At 35.4% G+C, this 16,577-nt stretch overlaps 2 protein-coding genes across 5 annotated transcripts; both read right to left on the bottom strand.

The window, feature by feature from the left end:
- Window positions 1–213: 213 nt before the first annotated feature.
- On the bottom strand, window positions 214–3,375 carry LOC140810823 (protein WALLS ARE THIN 1-like). Its single transcript, XM_073168715.1, has 6 exons — window positions 3,081–3,375; window positions 2,908–2,970; window positions 2,670–2,786; window positions 2,083–2,497; window positions 1,029–1,180; window positions 214–574 (listed from the first exon to the last, which is right to left on the bottom strand). The coding sequence occupies exons 1-6, from the start codon at window positions 3,296–3,298 to the stop codon at window positions 418–420; spliced, it is 1,122 nt and encodes a 373-aa protein (XP_073024816.1). The 5' UTR covers window positions 3,299–3,375; the 3' UTR covers window positions 214–417.
- A 7,097-nt stretch (window positions 3,376–10,472) lies between these two features.
- LOC140810959 (coatomer subunit alpha-1-like) lies at window positions 10,473–16,330 on the bottom strand. Of its 4 annotated transcripts, none has more exons than XR_012113363.1 (4): window positions 15,899–16,330; window positions 14,477–14,971; window positions 11,128–14,170; window positions 10,473–11,025 (listed from the first exon to the last, which is right to left on the bottom strand). XR_012113363.1 is itself a non-coding variant. In XM_073168890.1 (4 exons), the coding sequence occupies exons 3-4, from the start codon at window positions 14,763–14,765 to the stop codon at window positions 11,220–11,222; spliced, it is 3,240 nt and encodes a 1,079-aa protein (XP_073024991.1). In that variant the 5' UTR covers window positions 14,766–14,971; window positions 15,183–15,430; window positions 15,899–16,036; the 3' UTR covers window positions 11,032–11,219. The 4 variants fall into 4 exon arrangements, 2 of the variants coding, with proteins under 2 accessions (XP_073024991.1, XP_073024990.1); XR_012113364.1 differs by having other exon boundaries at window positions 10,473–10,988; XM_073168890.1 differs by lacking the exon at window positions 10,473–11,025 and adding an exon at window positions 15,183–15,430 and having other exon boundaries at window positions 11,032–14,170; window positions 15,899–16,036.
- Between the last annotated feature and the right edge of the window lie 247 nt (window positions 16,331–16,577).

The following is a 16,577-nucleotide window of genomic DNA, read 5'->3' as shown; positions in this document are numbered from 1 at the left end:
TATTGGTAAACTTGATCTTATAATAAAGACAAATATTTGTGTTAGCAGTTTCATGGGTCATATTTGTCAGACATATATCTTATTTGGGTCATCTATGAAAAGATATTACTTTTTATGCCAAGAGTATTACTTTTTATTGTGAATATCGGTAGGGTTGACCCGTCTCACAGTTTAAGATCCGTGAGACGGTCTTATATATGACTCGTTCTATAAAAAATGGGTGCATAAATGTATACAAGATAATAATTAAAACGTGATTTATAATTGGATATATATTTTTCCCAAAAAAAAAACATAATTAGACATCTCCTAGAATTATGAAAATATTGCAACTACATTAAGCAAATAGGTAGAAGGGAAACCCAACCCTAACACACACTTGAAACCTTTTAATTAATTTATACAAAGCAGTGGTGGTCAAATATTTGGGGTGAGTAGTGGCTGGGTTGTGTTGTCACTGTGGTCTGCGGAGGACTGGATACTTGCCTTCTCCTCTGCGTTTAGTTTCCTTTCCTCGCTTTTGCCCCATAGCACAAAGTACAAGCCCGTGATGATCAGCACCGCACCAATGATCCTGTGCAGAATTTTTACATTTTTTTTTAACTTATTTTGAACTTAATTTTCCTTTGGGAGTAAAGCATTATAATATTATGATAAATTATGGGTTATGAGGAAGGGGTAAACATGAGCATGACAACATGATTCGCTGATCTGTTCGCAAAATAAAAAGAAAGTGATGTGAGAATTTGATTCAATTTCAAGAAAGTCCAAAAATGTTGGCTTGTGGGAAAAGATGTGGAAAATGAGAGGTCACCCAACCACTTAATTGCATGGAAAAAGATATGGAATCAAATGTCACTTCTTTAAACATAGAAGATTAGGTGTCTTCTAGTGCATGGACGTGCATCAATCTTTGAAAGTTGAGAGAGATGACGGATACGGTGGATACCCAAGCATTCGAAGACCGATTCAAGAATTTTACAAATGTTCGTTAAAAAAAGATTCAAAGAAGTGAAAAAAAAATGTACCCTCCCAGATAGAATTCTTCTCCTAAGAGGAGTGAAGCCATAAGAGCAACAACAAGTGTCTGCACAGGCTGATACACAGCCACGAACACAGGGCCACCCCTATCAATGCACCATATCTGTACTGCAAATGCAATCCCTGATGCCACCACTCCCTGCACTTGCACCCACCAACTATTGCATTACTCTCTATTTCATACGAATATCAATGTTCACAAAGTATTTCTAGACTTTTGATCGAGTGAGTGAGTGAGTGATCGATGGAAGTATTTTCTATGCTATACCATATCAGTATGTATAATTAAGATCATAATCTACTGATTAAAGTATACTTTTTATAACCATCTGAATCATGTTTATGGCCCCCACTTTCTTTTAGATGTTCTAGCTCCAATTCATAATGTTTTGTATTGTTTGGACAGCGCAATAAAACCCCATTTATTAACTCTTCACACCTAATCCAGTTCGTGTCATTTTCGTACCCCCCCAGCCCGAAAATCTCCACATATTACAAAACATCGTTTTCTCCTCGTCAATGGATGCAGTTTGCATCAAATTTAAGATTACTATACTCCAAGATCCTGATCACCGCTATTTACTTACCATTTTCCCATTTTACATTCGATCAAAAGCCTGAAGTATCATATTTTTACGTGTATTTACTGGCACCAATATATATATATATATATATATATATATATATATATATATATATATATATATATATATATATATATATATATATATATATATATATATAATTAAAGTATTTTATTAATATTAGTTTGGAATGGTTAGGTGCCACACTAATAATAACTCATGAATTTTTTAAGTAATAAATGGATTATTTCAGATCAAATAATTAAAGATAATAATTAAATTCACTGGGATTAGACTGTTAAACTAATTAGCATCAATCATACATACGGAGTGCAACTTAAGAGACAAAGATTGTCTTTCTTTTTAAAAAAACTATTTTGAATATGTTACTTAATCATTAATATTCTGGCTTAGGATAAGTAAATGATAAACAATGGAAGAATATTCCTTGACTTACCGCATAGAAAACACTGAAGAGCTCGGCTCCAGAGTGGACGAGCCAAGCTTTAGGATCCCTCTCCACAAAAGCAGCAATCACCAGAAACTGAATAACCCCAAAGAAGCACTGGTAAGAAGTGAATGACAGCCGAGCCGGATACTTTTTCAGAACCGGTGCCTGCAGGACCAGCCAGCCGGACCAAGAGAGGCAGTGGCCGATCAAGAATATGCAGCCCAGAGTCCAGTTTTTGCCCTTGGCGTCACCCAGCATCGGGTAGGCTAGTGCGGCGGCCGGGGCTGCTCGCAGGGTTTGAGCTGGGCTGTAGATGGTGGGGCCTTTGTACAGTGTGATAACCGATGCACCCGCCACGCAGAAAAGTGTGCCTGCCACCTTCGACATCCCATCCCTACGGTCGAGTCTCACTTTTTCTATCCTGAAAATTTAACGTACATATGAAATGGAAGAAAATGTTGTTACATTTTAATTATGGGACGTTTTATACGGAAAATTCAATTCAAACATTCTTAACCATTCGGAAATGCAAAAAAGGTTTTCATGCAGGATTTGTAAGTAAGATTTTTGTGTTGTAAGTATATATATCGTGCCTGAGAATAGTAGCCATGAGGAACGTAATGGCTGGCACTGAATTTTGTATTGCAGAAGCAAACGTTGGCGATGTGTTGTCCAGTCCCAATAAGTAGAACCCTTGGTTCGCTGTAATCCTGTCAAATTTAAGATAATTGTCTTGATATAATGAATTTATTTTATTTCTTTCATTAAAAATGGCTTAGATTCTTGTAATAAACTATTCTTTTTCGTGCAGGATAAAGATAAACACCATACCCAACAATAGCTAGTAAAAAGAACTGGATGGTGAAGCTCCAAGTGAGAGGTGGCCTCTCTTTCCTGATAAATTGATAAAACAATTAACAGAAAAAGATGAGATTTTCGAAGTTGAAGAAATAACAGTGATGGAAATAACAATGAACGAGCAAAATTACATTTACAAAACATACTTTTCAAGAAAATAGGCAAAAGGCAATAGGAGAAAGAAGGCAAGAATGTTCCTGTAAACAGGGAACACAATCTTGCTAATGCCCATATTAAGTGCAGCTCGAGACACCACATGAAACCCTGCATATCCAAATTGCAAGGCTAACATAGCCAAATGCAGCTGAAATTTCTCCGGAATGGAGCACGTGAATCTGCCAGCAACGGCACCTGAATCCGCCATGACTACGGAATCAAATAAAAATTAGTCTTTTGCGAAGAACTGATTAAGTGTGTTTAGCTTTCTTTGGTGGCCTTAGAGTGGAGTTGAGGGTGGTATAAATAGAGTGGAGGAGTGAGGGTATGCGCTCAGATTCTTGTTTTTTTATTTTTTTGCAGTTTTTTATTACATCATTATAGTAATTACGAACACATGGGAAATTACTTTACATGCAACAAATATATTAATACATCCACCACGATTATAAAAAGTTGATTGATGTATATTTTATTACAAGATTAATTATTGATCATGCTATTAAAAATCACGCAGTTGGTCGAATGAATCCATATCTAAATTTCCATCCCGTCCATAATCACGTAATAAAATTTACATGGGATTCTCAAAACAATGTTGCGCGTCAGAAAATGCAAACCGATTTTGATGTCTAGTTAAACTTACTGATCATTATATTATCTGATGATATACATGCAAGACATACATACATATATATATATATAAAATAAAAAATAAATAAAATTATTGGTTTGAGTTTTGGGAGTAAATTTTCAACATTAGGAGACGAATCGATCAAACATATTGGCGGTGGTTGACGATTTGCAGTCTAAAAAAAACAAAAGGCGGGGGGTCCTAGTCAAATATTGAGGACTTGATATGTTTTTGCTTTGTCTCCCACATTAATCAATACTCCTTGACTAGACAATCCACCATCGATACCTCTATCGAACCAAACCACACGACGCCGAGCTAGGGAATGAATTGGCAACTGCCTTGCTTGCATGATCCAAGAAAGCCAAGATTAATTTTCAACCAATATATATCGAGTTGATGATCGATCTTGAGATTCTTGATCAGAAAAAGAAAGGATTTTTTTGTCTTTTTTAAGTGAGAAAGAAGTGATTATAACTTCTATTTCTGATGCATAAATACAATATACCCTCAATTATATATATTTCACCATCAATAAATACACACATCACAGTGTCCCTTTTTATATATAGTTTATGTGCTAATTACAATGTAAGCATATAAGTTTGAAATTTGAATTATGCTGTGAATACACCACATGCAAAAATTTGTGTGAGACGGTATCACGGGCCGTATTTTGTGAGACATATCTCTTATTTGGGTTCTCCATGAAAAAATATAATTTTTTATGCTAAGAATATTACTTTTTATTGTGAATAAAGATTCGTGAGACCGTCTCACAAGAGACCTTTCTACACCACAAACGTATAGTACTAATCTTTTTAAGGAAATTGTTCCCGAAGATCCGGTGGGGATTAGTACTTCCCATTCCAAAAGCTCTATTTTCATGATTTTGACTCCAACAAGTAAGTACTCTATGAGAATTAATTTTTTTTTTGCCTCCCCTTCAATTTAATGTGTCCATGATTTTAATAGATTTTATCCAAAGAGAAAATTAATTAGCACGTTCATGCGTATAGAGCCCACCATGAAAATAGAGAGGTGACGAAATTAAATAAATTTTCTTCGATTTGAGAAATATTTTGAAACTGGAACCACTTGAGCATCAATTTTATAAGTATTTAATGAATGAAACATATATAGTTGTTGGGTCATTTCAATTATCTCATAAAGTTCATACAAAATTTACGTCGAAAAATACCGTGGTTCGAATAAACTTTGCTCTAATATTAATACACAATTCATCAAACAGGATTGTCATAAAATTTAATCATAATAACATTTGTTGTCGATCTATCTTAACATTCTCAGTAATTTTAATATAATATGTTCATTTGACGACCTATTTCATCTTTTTTTTTTTATCATATCGATCTCCTGAAATTTCACTAGTTACTAATTATTTTGTCCCCTCTCGACTGAGACCATAATCAATATTCTACAAAACAAGGGTAAGGTTTGATGGATCTTTAACCTTATGCTGTTTCTGACATACAACCCCATTCCCCATGTGATATCTAAAGAATTAATACTACTCTACCTTTATACATACAAAAACTGGCACAATAATATATATATATATATATATATATATATATATATATAAAACAAGAATGAAGGGATATACATTGTCAAAAATAAGGACCCGTAACTTTATATGGATCTGCCCGACCGGAAAGAACCGGTCGGGTACGAGGCTGACCCAATACAGGTTGGAAACTTTGATTATCGTCTGCCATGAAGATCTTTTGCCACTTCTTCATGTTTCTCTGTGGGACCCATGTCCATTTTATATTTTTACCCCCCTAAAAAATAGTTTTTATCAAGAATATAGAAATTAAATATGCATATCATAGGAATTATAATTGAGTTCAAGCTTAATCTGACAGTTAATTAATATTAGCACTATCAATAATAATGTTACTTATACATATTGAGATATGAATATTTAGATATACGATTGAGTTATTACCCTAAAGATCGAGTCCTGTTAACTCGAAAATATCGTGGTGTTGGAAATTTGGCGATTGGATATGTTTTTTTCTTGGCAATCATAAAGTAGAAAGATGTGGGAAGAAAGGAGTAATAGGCGTGACTCAAGTTTTGGTCGTGTCCCTTAATCATAGCTATGTTTTCGTAAACGCATGCGTCTAATTCAAAACGAATTAATATCCATTTTCTACTAATATTTTGTGTATATACTATTTTCTTTCGATGATTCTTTGCCTAGCTACTACGTCAATTTTATTTTTAATTAATCCCAATATTGCAAAATGCATTTAATTTAATAGAGTAGGACTTTTATGAGACGGTCTCACGAATCTTTATCTGTGAGACGGGTCAACCCTATCGATATTCACAATAAAAAGTAATATTTTTCATGAATGAACAAATAAAATATTTGTCTCACAACATACGACCCGTAAAACGTCTTACTCAAGTTTTTGTCAAATTAATATTGCATTGATGAGAAAAATATATATGGTCCCAAATTATTTATATTTTAGTAGCTTTAATTTAACTAATATTTTACCCGCGTCGAATTTATATCTCGTGTATGTATATGTGTATATTTATAGCCTTTTTTATATATTTATTTTTACATTACGATTTACTCCAAAAAAATTCGATTCATAACACAAAAATTTACTCATACATCATCGAAAATTTAAAAGTGAAAATATTTTTGTCATTTTGAGTTACAATATTTATATCCTAAATTATTATCCTTATAGATTCGATATTGATCACAATACGAGCTCATTTTTAAAACATTTATTTTTAAAAAAAATATATATTACGGAAGCATATGATTTATCTTTGTCGTTGTTGTGGCAGACAGTGAAATATACTCCACTACGAATAACTTCATTAACTTGTACAATTTAATTATCAAGCCTGCGGACATATAGTGCTAAAATATAATTTCTTTAATGTACGACATATTAATAATCATAAGAGGTCACTAATGTTTGAGTTGTTAGAATAAATGAACGTTTGACAAGTTGTCAGGAGTTTGACTTCTTTTATCAACACTTTTTAGGCAAACTTGTCCAATATGATTTGTTGGGTTGAGGTTTATCCAATGTCTATCGAATGGTAACGGTTGCGGATTTCACTCGCATTTCATAAAAAAAAATGTAAAAAAATGTACACAACGGGTGGTCTTGATAAATATAATTTGAATATTATTTAACTTTCTAGAGCCGCATATTACGCAAGAATTGGAACATAATTGGTTGTTTTTTTTAAATTTACAAGTTAACCTTAAACGAAAAAAAGTAGTACCTACTTCCAACCTAGTCAGTATTTCCCGTGCGAGAATAAACAAAAATGAAAGCCGGTGCAGCGTAATTTTGGGACAGATGTTGATTCACAAGTTCGACAGTGTAAGCAGGCAAGTGCAAGCATCATACCACTGCCCTCGACTAGTCCCTTTCATTGTTGGAGATTCAACACTTTTTCAAATATATATTCATCATGAGTGTTTCTTGCTCAGAATCTAGCAAGATTTTGACCCGGTTTTTACATAAAAATATGAATATTGTGGATCACTTTATTCATGGCAACCCAAAAGACCAAGAGGAAAAAGCTTGAAACTTTTTTTTTTTAAAAAAAGGCGAATATGCAACTCCAACATGAAGACTTACGTGACAAGCACAGGTCCAAGATCTCCTAGTTTTCTTCCATACTTGGCAAACACATTGTACAGTGATCGAGTACAAGTTGCAGCCTTCATTGAAGTTTTTTGTGTTACTGTTCCCCTCCAAACTAACACACACTTGCCGAAGCAGATTCAACATCACATCGGTCTTCTATCTTTACTTCACGCCAGGACAAGCCATCCCATATTGCTTCTCGCAGTATCACAATTGAATTGTTCATTTCATCGACACCTTTTGTTGGACACGATCATCGTTTCTCTGAATCATGAGTTTCCCAAACACACAATCTCGAAAAGTACTCGTAGTTTCAAACTAATTCGTGCCGATTAACTTGCATCTCGTCTTTTATTATCTATAGTTATAGTTATAATCTCTTAAAGTCATTAAAATGTCACTCTTTATGATAATGGATGGCTGTAAACTATGATAATTTTACGATATAATAACTTGAAACGCCATTTTTCGCACTTTTTATAGTCGATGATCGTCGTTCCAAAGAAAGCAGAGAGGATAAGAGGACTCGTTTTTTGGCCACTTAAGTATATGCATCCACCACGGTTGAAGCACGCAATATTATTGATCACTTGTGTTGGCCACTTTTGACGCGTAAAGTGATTTCACTCAACCCAAAAAATGCTCCACAGATCAACCAAAGGCCCCACCCACTCTTATTTTCTAAACCAAGTCCATCCCTTCAATTTACGTTCATACAAGAAGATTTAATCAGCCTACTGTCCCTGACTTAATGCACCTCAGCCTTATCTACTTCTTGTCGGAAGCATAATAAAAAGACCAAATTTATTAGAAAATAAAAAGAAAAAACAAGGCAGGCACTAGGAAAGAGAACAAAACAAATATTGATTAGTGAACAGGTGTTGCTTTTAGTATACAAAAGATTGCCGAGAATGATGGATTAATAACATCAAACCATGAAGTTCGGATAAATGTAAAAGGAAAATGCTATGTGTACATAATGGGTTACATAGAGGCTTACATGTAATTATTAATTAATTATTAAATTACAAATAAAACCCTCACCTTAAATTGATAGACTACCTATTCTATTAATTATTTCTTCTCTTATCTCAGCCCTCACTCCAAATCGATTGACCGTATTCTTCTTCTCCTCTCCCAACCCTCGCTTGCAAATCCATATGCGGTGAAGACGAAGAAAAAATCGAGATCATAGAAATATTCTATTGCTTATCGAGACGACCATCTATTCTCTTTGTTTTACATCTTTATTACTGTAAATTAAGGTTAGTTTTTTTCTTCCAATTTGTTATTTCGTTTGTTTTAGATGTAGATTCGTAAAAGAGATTGTAGATTGTTTCGTTTGTCCAATTCTAATTTTGGCAATATAATAATTTATTATTGTAGTTACAATCATTAATTTTTTTAATTTTAAAAATCATTACTATTAATTTTTTATATGATTTATTAAATATTGAAAAATATAATATTTATTAAAATATATTTTAAAAAAAAAATTGTATGATAAATCTCAGGACTTGCATTAAAAAAAAATTTAATATTATTGATAGGAGAAGAAATAATGAATGGAATGTGTAGTCTATCAATTTAGGATGAGGGTTTAATTGTAATTTAATAATTAATTAATAATTACATGTAAGCCTCTATGTAACTCATTATGTACACATAGCATTACCCAATGTGAAATCAAACAAATACCATCCGACTTTATTATGGGATGTAAGTTGGTGTAATTTTGTTGGTAGGTATTGTATCTTTTTTTTTTTTTTCTTGGGAAATTTCGGGATAGAAATAGGTTAACTAAATGACTATGAGAAAATTACCGATACAAGAGTTTGACTCTTTTTCCATAAAACGATATTGTCTCGCTCAACTGTTGTTGGTAATTCGTTTCCCAGATACAACGACTATGACTTCAAAATAGTACAAATTTTAAAATCACACGAACTTGAAAAGTTTATAACTCTATCAAGATGGTATGTAAATTTTTTACTTTCAAATTTTAAGCGTTAAACTAAAAAATTTAATTCCAACTAAGTTCAGAACAATGACCAAGAAAATGAACAAGAAGAACTACGATTATGATCATATATTACATAGAAAAGAGGAACCTTGCAGCATCTATTCTGTAATTGAGAAGAGATTGTTTAGAACTTATTCAAAACCATTTATAAATCCATACGTCTTATAATGCTTTATTTTAAAAATAAACCGTTAAAATATTTGAATAAAACAAGATAATAAAACATAAAGTTTTTTTATGTGTTTGATATTATAAAAAAATTGTCGTAATAATTACCAAAATTAATAAGCTATAACACTATAAAATAATAGTTCTTTTAATCATTAATGTAACAAGAGTAACAATAATTAATATTAATGATTTAATTATAATTATAATTAATAACAATTTTAATTATTATTTTAATATTTAATATTATTAAATGTTAATCAATTTATATAATTTTATAGGAAGATTTACTTGGGATATGATAAAATATATAAGAATGATTTGATTTTTTTAAAAGATAGACATTCAACTAAAATCTTAAAAAATAAGTTGAGAGTACCCAATTTTTTTAAGACAAAAACTTATGTGAGACGGTTTCACGAGTATTATTTGTGAGACAGATCTCTTATTTGGGTCACCCATAAAAGAGTATTACTTTTTATGCTAAGAGTACTATTTTTTATTGTGAATACGGATATTGTTGACCCGTCTCACAGATTATGATCCGTGAGACGGTCTCACATGAGACTCACTCTTTTTTTAAAACCGCTTATTTTGACAGCTTATAAGCAATTTTTTCAAAAAAATTATCAAACAAAATTTCAAAGCTCATAAACGTTTTGAGAAACTATATAAACTGTCAAACACACACATTTTATCCGTAGGTGCTATTCAAACTAGACTCGAAAAGTTTAGAAAAGAGGTTTCCACCAGTCATCTCCGTGACCCTTAAAATTCAGCACATCCACACTTCCGCAGGGGAATGGCACATCAGATTAGGTGAGTCAAACGCTCACATTTAATTATGTCAAAGTAGGGAAATTCACTTCTACCAAGCCATTAACTAAATAGCATGAAGTCCAGCAACTCTCTTAAATTCAAGTTCAGATTAAAATCTAATCATTGCTTGTTAACACAAAGGAACCAATGGCCCTGGCAAAGATGTTAACACACGATACTTGTGTGATATACACCTTTTCTAAAAATTACCATGCCAAGGAAAATCTGAATGATGACCCCCAAAACACAAACAAAACTAATTGGACATACAAAAGGTGTAGTGAACGACAAAACCATTAGCTTCACTGATAGATACGAACTCCACCACCTTAAATATGGGACTGGCGTCTTTGGAAATCCAATAACTAATGCTACAACTACATCAAAAGTTTCAGCCAATATAGCATTGAATTTGACCAGAATGAACTATGATACCCAAGAACGGCAGTATATATGGAAGAAACGAGAAAAAATCTTCCATAACCAATTCAATTCTTCCGGGACCCCTCCACGAATAACGATAAAACTTTTTATCTTTTCTACTTGGCTGTACGACATGAGTTTTCAGTGTACCAAAGAAAGCCCCGCTGAAGCACTGGAAAAAATGTTACCTTTCTTTATTACAATGAAAACTGTAACCAAGAAAAGGAGCGAAAGGGTGGGATATTGATCAAAGTGATTACAAATTAAACAAATACAGAACAGATATATAATTTGGAATCCGAAACTACTACCTCTTTGTGTGTCCTGATGGCACCTGCAAATTGACATATCCGTTTTGTTTCTCCAATGGTGAATGCAAACAAGACAGACAAAGAATATGGAATCATCTGGTCTGTGAAGGAGAACAGCGCAAGCCAGATGCATCAGATCCAACCACAGAAAGGTCACAAACCATACAAAGCTGCCCTTGCTGAGACGGAACAAAGTGGGTACTGCAGTAAGGACAACTTACATCTCTCTGCCCTCTGTATATCGGGACGTAAGTGGCCCCACATATTACAAAAGGATTTCTAAAATTGTAGTTCAGTTGTGCAGAATCTTTCATATTCTTCTCGGCAGCCAGTAAAACCTGTCGAGCTGTTCTGGCTTGGTTTTCGTTGCTTGGGTTGGTTTCCAGAAGTCGGCAAGCAAAGTTAACGGCAGTGCTCAGATTTTGCGCCTTGTAGCAAACAGTCATGGCGTTCAATAATGCAAGTCGAGTGTGTGGAAGTTGGAGGTTGCAATGGGTGAAATAGGCCGCAAGCTCTTGCTGACGAATTGGATTGTCCTTCAAATCCCTTCTCTTAAGCTCCATCTTCAAACCCAAAACATACTCTTTTACAATGATAATCAACTCTTTCACTTCATCAACCTCTCTCCGTGTTTCGACCACAATCAGTGGAATTGTGTGAAGAATAGCTAGGAAATGTCGAAGAGCTTCTGAAAACTTTCCAGCAGTCGTAGCCTTATAACCAGCCTTGAGTTGTTCATCCAACTGAGAAAAATTAAACACAAGAGCGGGGGGCCCGCGCACATTTGGACTTGCTGACTCACTCCAACCCCTTTCCACTGCAACAGAGACCACTGGGGCTGATGATAAGGCACGCAAGTACGTGTGGCTGCCCATGTGAAGATCAATAAATAGCGACTTCAAAGGTGAGAAATTTTGTATTCCTAACTGACGGCTCAATAGACGCATTGCTGTGTCAAAGTCCCCAGCAGCAGCATGTTCAGCAGCAAGTGATGATCTTTGGACCCAAATCTGGCTCACAGGCATTCCAGGGGCGGGGGCGACAAAAACAGATGAACGTGATTTTGGGGTTGTCTTTAGTGTGTCAGCATCAGGAGGCAGATCCAAGTCCTCGAGATCCCATCCTCCCTCTTCATTCTCTTCATTCTCGTCATCATCCTTCAACAACACACTAACGTCTCCATTCTGTATCTTGTCCACCTCATCAATATCCAAACCTTCACCCCAATCAGCATCTGCAGCATCTTCATAATCATCATTTCCACCTTTGGCTGTATCATCAAGACCACCCTCAAAAATTCCTCTACCAACCATTAATAAAGGCCAATCTCCTGCACATAACACCGGATTCGGAGGTATCAATAGAGCAGGGTTGCTCACCTTGGGCAAATGCGGAATATTATCCCCAAGTTCTACACCTATACGCCCTGCAACATCATGGAGCCCGTGCACAGTGGCTGTAAAATATGCAAGAGGCAGATGGCCTGCATTCTCCAGAATCTTAACACGCTCCCTAATATCTCCAAGATAGAGTGCATCATGAAATTGACCCATGACATCATTCTTGACCTCGGCAATTCTCATCATTTTGGATAATTTTTCGAAATTACCGGTTATCAGATAATGAAAAGATAGTCTCTCGAAGTTTTTTGTCTTCTGGTATGCATATTCAACAATCCCAGCATTTCCCTGACGAAGTGCCTCCACTCCTAGTCTGTACCAGTGATCTTTTTCATCAATCTTTTTTGCAGATTCAAGGGCTTTTTCAATATTACCGCATTCCAGGGCTAAGTTGAAGCGAGTCCTTTCATCCTTCACAAAATAAAGAGCAACCTGTGGGAAGCCCTTTTGTTGCAGGTAAGCAATCATTGCCTGTCCACATAGTTCTGAGTTTTTTATCATGCTCATCACTTGGTCATATCTCTTTCCCAGCAAGGATAGCTTGAAGATATACTCTGTTGAATCAATAATGATAGGACGGTTTTTCCCCTCTCGATCCAAGCAAAATATTGAGTTCCCATATATTTTCGTAATATATACTGGGACATCCAATGTCTTAATAATTCCACTGTCCCCATTTGGAAGGCAATACTTGATATGCGTCAGTGTTGTATAGATGAAGACTCCGTTATCATCCCATGCTCCACTCTTGACACGAATGGTTTCGTGAAGAGTGCAGCAATGCACAAGGTTTTTATCAGCAACAACAATAGAGTGCTTGCTCAATAAAGCAACGGAAGCCATATCGAGAGACCATACCACATACCTAACGAAAGGAGTTAGAAGATCCCCAACAACATTCCTTTGTTGGAGATCAAATATGACAACCCTGTCCTCTGCCCTGCAGAGTAGATTTCCCGTTCCGGCATAGAATATAGCATCAGTAGCAATTGGAAGAACACTCTTTTTCACTATTTCATTTTTCAGGTTCTTGATCAATACTTGATTGCTGCTCTTCTCAAGCACAGCAAATCTATTTCGAGCCACAAATACTGCCGACCCCCCAGCACCTCTCTTTGCCTCCTGAACTGTTTCGCTTTTACCATAGCTGTCTTTTGGAATAACATAGAGCTCATATGATCCCCCATCCACATCTGAGCAAATCAAAACAGCATTTTCAGTAGGGCTGTAAGAAAGAGTTCGAGCCCCTTGATTCAAACCATGAGAACCAGGTCGGCGAATCGTTAACAGTTGAGTGTCTTTCTGTGTTGAATACTCAAATACACGGAGAAATCTGTTCTTGACAAAGAAGACTGAATCAACGCTAACAGAAAAGGCAGGACGCTCTCTTTCCAACTTAAAAACAATCATGCCGCTATCATGACCAGCAGCCAAGAGATTTATCTCAGGATGAACTGATAGGATCCAGAATCGGTCAAGTTCCCTACGAAAATTATGCAAGCCAGTTCTTTTTGTTGCATCCCAAACTCTGATACTCCTGTCTTCAGAATTCGAAACAACGATGTCCTGTCTTGCATGAAATAAAGTACAGGATACATTATTCACGTGGCCTCTTAATGTGTCCACCTCCCAAGCCTTCGTATCTGACCAAATAAATCACATATCAGCCACTCAGTTCTGAAACTAAAGCGTTTATGAAACTAGAAAAGTAATATATGATCATTAGAATGAGTTTAAAAGGTAAAAAAATCTGATAGAAGGAAATTCACAAGAGGCCTGTTCAAGAAATCTCTAGTGAGAAACACTACCAAAACACATAACATCGCCTACTTCCAATAAATCTCTCTAACTGTTCGATATACAACATGTCAAGCACTTGATTAAATTTAGACATCAGTGTGTAATATTCTAACAGGTACATACAGCAATCAAAGATCGGGGGGGCATACCATTCATGCGCCATATTTTAACTTTTCGGTCATCTGCTCCGGAAACAATAAGAGGAAGAGTAGGATGGAAAGAAGCCCAGTTGACCCCTCGATCATGGCCTTCCAAGACATACTTCACAACAGCATCGACCCCACCAAAGAAATCTGCGTTCATTTGTGACAATCGCAGTATGTCATTGGCAGGAGATACTGCTTTCTTCCTCAAGGCACCAATGTCCCATACACGAACAGTCTGGTCTAATGATGCTGAAACAATCAAGTCTTCTTTCGGGTGAAATGATGCACACATGACATAATGATTGTGCCCAGTCAACACAGATATGCAAGTTCGGGACTGCCAATTCCATATTCTAATTGTCTGATCATCACTTGCACTGATGATCCAGGGGCACTCATGATGAAACTGAACCGTCCGGATATAATCAAGATGACCAAGAAGAGTAAATAGACACCTACGCAATTTGTAATTCCACACCTTAATCTTGTAATCGTCACCTGCAAAAAACAGTGTTTCGGCATAGTCAAGAAATATGCATCTCAACACAAATGCAAGAATAAAAGCATAACCTATTAAAAGCAATATGTCAACCATAATTGACATTCTGCAATCTAAACAGAAACTGAGTTCAACCACAGATCTCAGAAATTGAAATTTTCAACAGTGATAAAAATTGACTAGAAGGAAAGATATCAGACAGCGACTTACTCAGTTCATAAAACAAAACTAGGAATAAGCATAGTGATGATGGTGGATTTTCAACCGTCAAACTCACCAACTTATATAATGTATCACTTATTCCAAGGTAATTGAAATTTTTCCTAGCATCGATTAGAGCAATAAGGTGATATTTTTATCTAGAATCCCCTGCTCCATCTGCACCAGCATCCTTTGCCTAAGAGTGAACAAGCTCCACCAATCAACATTTCCCAGCAATCAGAAAAAGAACAACCAACCTGACGTCAAATTTCAGATCTCGTTTTACAGATCACATGTAAATAATTTACTGCCAATTACAGTCCCATGAATGATGAAGCCATTAAAGGAAAACCTTAATAATCAAATGTTCTCAAAAAAATGAAAAGCTTCGATAATTGCAAAAGCTAAGACCATAAACTAAGTGTGAAGCACAAAACACTATTAAAATTAAAACAAGGTAATTGCAATCACAAAATTCATCGAAAAATGCCAAAACATACATCTATGATATACCCCTATAAATTCAAAATGAAAAATCCAGTTATCTTGCCAACCGCCCCCCAGCATCACAATCTTAGTACCAACAGTCTTAACACAAAACATCAGATCCAGCCTCTAGCAAAGCGTCACCACTCCAAAAGAACAATTAATCACATGAAATCAATCATAAATAGTAATGTAAACAGAAATTCAGAGTAAAATAATGAAAAAGTAAAGAAATAGACCTCCGGATACAAAAAGCGGCTGTGACTTGTGAAAATGAACACCACGAACGGGTCCTTCATGCTCATCAAACCGATCAATGAGGGTGCCCATGCGATAGTCCCAGAGTTGGATCACGCCACTATGAAGACTCGCCAAGATCCATGGCCTCTTACCGTGGAAACTCAACCCTTTCACTCTATTACTCTTCGTCTCAAACTTCGTCAACATTTTTTACAATACACTCCGCAAAATCGCTGGCAGGGATTAAAACAATGAGATCCGAACGCAGTCGGGAAATGAAAAACCCTAATTCAGATGCATGATCCGGACATGATTAGATCCGTTAAAATTTAGTATGCTCAAATCCAAGTGCCGAGGGAGTGTGTGCAAAGATCGGGGGCGAACTGAATAGGAATTGAGTATGCTTTCCAGAGAGCTGAGAAAATTAATCGGGTTTAAAAGTGTAATTTAAGTCTAAAAAACAAAAATCTATACCGTAAAATTAAGAATTATCTCAATATTTTGATCTTCCAAATTCTGAAATATATGGGAGATGGGTATTAGAATGTTATCCTCGTCTCCAAATACTATCGAGGCTCTTAATAATGATATCATTACTACTGTTTTACTAAAACCGTAGTTAAGTTGAGCGTTTTTTTGTAGTGATTCGTGATCAAACTCGTCGTCTCGTGATAATTA

This window comes from Primulina eburnea, chromosome 13 (genome assembly GCF_022965805.1).
Source record: "Primulina eburnea isolate SZY01 chromosome 13, ASM2296580v1, whole genome shotgun sequence".
In the NCBI taxonomy this organism is placed as follows: Eukaryota; Viridiplantae; Streptophyta; class Magnoliopsida; order Lamiales; family Gesneriaceae; genus Primulina; species Primulina eburnea.
The sequence above is the reverse complement of the archived record's forward strand: the minus strand, read 5'-3'. Positions and strand labels throughout refer to the sequence as shown.

Excerpts from the sequence above, each read along its gene's own strand:
- LOC140810823 (XM_073168715.1), bottom strand. The coding sequence starts at position 3,298 with ATGGCGGATTCAGGTGCCGTTGCTGGCAGATTCACGTGCTCCATTCCG. Across the intron at positions 2,971-3,080 it reads TTTGCCTATTTTCTTGAAAA|GAAAGAGAGGCCACCTCTCA; the intron begins GTATGTTTTGTA and ends TCAATTTATCAG. Across the intron at positions 575-1,028 it reads GAAGAATTCTATCTGGGAGG|GATCATTGGTGCGGTGCTGA; the intron begins GTACATTTTTTT and ends AATTCTGCACAG.
- LOC140810959 (XM_073168889.1), bottom strand. The coding sequence starts at position 16,106 with ATGTTGACGAAGTTTGAGACGAAGAGTAATAGAGTGAAAGGGTTGAGT. Across the intron at positions 14,972-15,898 it reads GCCGCTTTTTGTATCCGGAG|GTGACGATTACAAGATTAAG; the intron begins GTCTATTTCTTT and ends TGTTTTTTGCAG. Across the intron at positions 14,171-14,476 it reads TAAAATATGGCGCATGAATG|ATACGAAGGCTTGGGAGGTG; the intron begins GTATGCCCCCCC and ends TTATTTGGTCAG.